Here is a 2940-nt window from a genome sequence, read left to right as displayed (position 1 = left end):
CATATCTAACATCTAAACTTTTATATTTACATTTATAACACTTTAGCGTCATGAACCTATATCTGATAAGGTGTACTTCACTTTTAAAAAGTTAGCATTAATGGTATTTTTGAAGTGATATTAAATATTAGAGTAATGTGTATGTAAATATGAATATGCAAATACATTAGAATTGTGTGGTATGCCTGTAAATTTCCCTTCTATTAAATACCAAAAAGCAGAAGGAAAGAAGCTGCATTCTCATGACTAGATGATAAAGATTGAAACTTGGTCAATGATTATTGCATAAGAATTATGATTCTTCCAGTAAATTAAAAGTTAGACAAGTATAAACAGAAAGTATGTAGATTTCCAAGAGAGTTTTACCTAGAAAAAAGTGCAGAGATTCCAAATAAAAATGGCAGTGAAGGAACAGTAACTGCTAGAAAGGCCAACCCAGCGCCGTAGAAGCATGTGACAGTATCCCAGGTAGATGGATGGCGTTGATGGCCTAAAATCAAAGGTGCGCATTAAATAATTTGCAGGAATGTCAAAACAAATTACAGTTTAGGAAATTTTAAGTAACAAACCTTTGCCTGAATCATAATGAGAAGAATCCATTTGATTATATGCCCTTCCAGCCTGACTAGCTGACAACCTTCCCCAATTATAGACGATGCGAAGATAAGTCCCAAACAATATGAAAAATATCACAAATGTCCACTCATACATCAACAGCAAACCGGTCCAAGGAGTTACTTGCCGGGGTATAATAATAAAAGCAATGGCAAGGGACAATAAGGCAGCTGTAAAGCAGAAAAAGATTGATGTTGGGCCCAAATAAGAAGGAATTTTTGAATTGGCACCATTTAGAAACTGCAAATAGAGAAGAAAATTTCACAATCATGTAAAAAGCTTCAAAATTATAACAGTAAACAGACAGCAACCCTGAATTAAAAATAAAAAATAAAAAAAACAGGCAAGAAAAGCCATCAGAATTTATAGAACATTAGCCGGAAGAAATAGAGATTTAAAGCCAAGCATTCAATAATAACAACAAATAATAAAGAAATAAAGGGCATTTACATACAGACCGTACAATTCTTATGAATTTGCATATCTAACACCTAAACTTTCATTATTACATTTCTAACACTCAAATCTTTCTTATCACATCAAAGATACCTCTATCATTAACTTTCCAAAAGTGAAATACACATTTTAATTCAAAGGGATAGTGGTATTAATGTAAATATCAAAGTTTGGGTATTATTACTTATGTATACACATAGAAATTGAAATTGTGTGGTACGTATGTAAATCTTCTAATAAATAAAGAATCCTTAAGACCAAAATTCTCTTTTTAGATATTGATATTGCAATTTTAAGTATTCACCAAAATCAACATGTAAGCTAGTTAATTTTCAAAGCATATAACCAATAAGATTAGAGAATAAAATAAAGAATTCGCTAGAGCTAGAAACGTCTAAAGTAGCAATGAGATCAAGTAAACCAGGTTCTAGAGGAAAGAACAAATATGAATTTGGTATATTATAGAACATATATAATTAATGAAACCCTCAAAGCCGCTGCTGATAAGTGCTGACAGAGATTTAAACACAAGTTTCTATTTCAAAGTAAACAAAATAGTTTTGATAATAAGATAAGGCATTGACAAATTTTATATATAATCTAATTAACTTTTCCATAAAATCAGTTTGCACAATGACCATTTGGACAAATTGCAGAAACAAGTTCTGCCAAAAGCACTCAGTTTCTATAGTTTAAATCTGGAAAATGATTATGAGCTAAATCTTACTTAGTCGCAAGTCTACACACATCAATGCACATGTATAAAATGCATGATAAAATAAAAAGCAGGATATATAGAACTAGTACATCTTGCATGAAAACTTAATAAAAATTAAAATGAAAAGAAATTCCAATACAAACAAGTGACAGAAAAATTTCCGTGGTTTCTAACAAAAGAAAAAGTAAAACTATGAACCTTAAAATAAGAAAATAAATGAATTCTGTCATGAAAAAACAAAACTAAGCATTACTAAAACATTGTACTTTGTAATCGACCATTAAAATTTGGGCACTGAAATCAAACTTGTAATGTAACCAAAGAACCAGTAATATATATTGCTCTTCACCAAAAATGATTAAGAAAAAACCTGTTGATTAGGATTGCCCAAAGAAGAAGAAGTAACACCAACAGCAGAATAAGTAGGAAGCCCTCCACCTGCTCTGTATTTATATAAGAACCGTCTAGCATAGTCACAAATATTCCCAGAAAATATGTTCCATGATTCAGCATTCGCCTGACACCGAAGAAGAAAATCCTAACCTTTAAATTTATAAAAAAAAAAAACCAAGATTGCCAAATTCCAAATGTGTGGCAACTAAACATATAATATAAGAACCTGAAGGCATGGCCTATAATAACAGATCAAGAGAATGAATAAGGGACATGCGAACAAAAACTTGATCAACATTCTCTCAGTAGGATTTGTTCCACCTCCAGTTCCAGGAAGCGATTCCTTCAGTTGCACCCTAACATTCTGCAGCGTGAATTCATAAAAAATAGTGGCAATTATCTCACTATGATCAGCTGAGTCATTTTGATTCCACCGCATAAGAAAAGAATTTTGCATTGAAGAATGACTCAAACTAGTCAAAAAAAGGGGACAAGAACATATAAGAAAAAATTGTAATGATAAGATAAAATAATAAAGGGACATTTACATACATACCGACTAATTCCTTAGTAGTTACATATCTAACACCTAATATACCCCCTAAATCTTTCATTTTACATCAAAAATACTACCATTTGACTTTTAAAAAGTGAAACACACCTTTTCATGCATAGGTAAGGTGGTATCTATGTAAAAATTGAAGTTTAAAGTGTTGAATATGTAAATACATAAGAATTGAGTGTATGCATGTAAATCT

General features: G+C 31.1%; 1 protein-coding gene across 1 annotated transcript; it reads right to left on the bottom strand.

Annotated features, from left to right (window-relative positions):
• Nucleotides 1–366: 366 nt before the first annotated feature.
• On the bottom strand, nt 367–2639 carry LOC110038072 (inositol phosphorylceramide glucuronosyltransferase 1-like; the record flags this gene model as incomplete). The annotated part of the gene is made up of 4 exons (XM_020742833.1): nt 2409–2639; nt 2160–2306; nt 570–855; nt 367–490 (listed from the first exon to the last, which is right to left on the bottom strand). Coding segments are annotated over exons 1-4 (788 nt in total), but the record flags the coding sequence as incomplete, so codon positions are not given.
• Between the last annotated feature and the right edge of the window lie 301 nt (nt 2640–2940).

The sequence above is a fragment of the Phalaenopsis equestris genome, unplaced genomic scaffold, assembly GCF_001263595.1.
Source record: "Phalaenopsis equestris unplaced genomic scaffold, ASM126359v1 Scaffold230149, whole genome shotgun sequence".
Lineage (NCBI taxonomy): Eukaryota > Viridiplantae > Streptophyta > Magnoliopsida > Asparagales > Orchidaceae > Phalaenopsis > Phalaenopsis equestris.
This window is presented reverse-complemented; position numbering and strand designations above follow the sequence as displayed.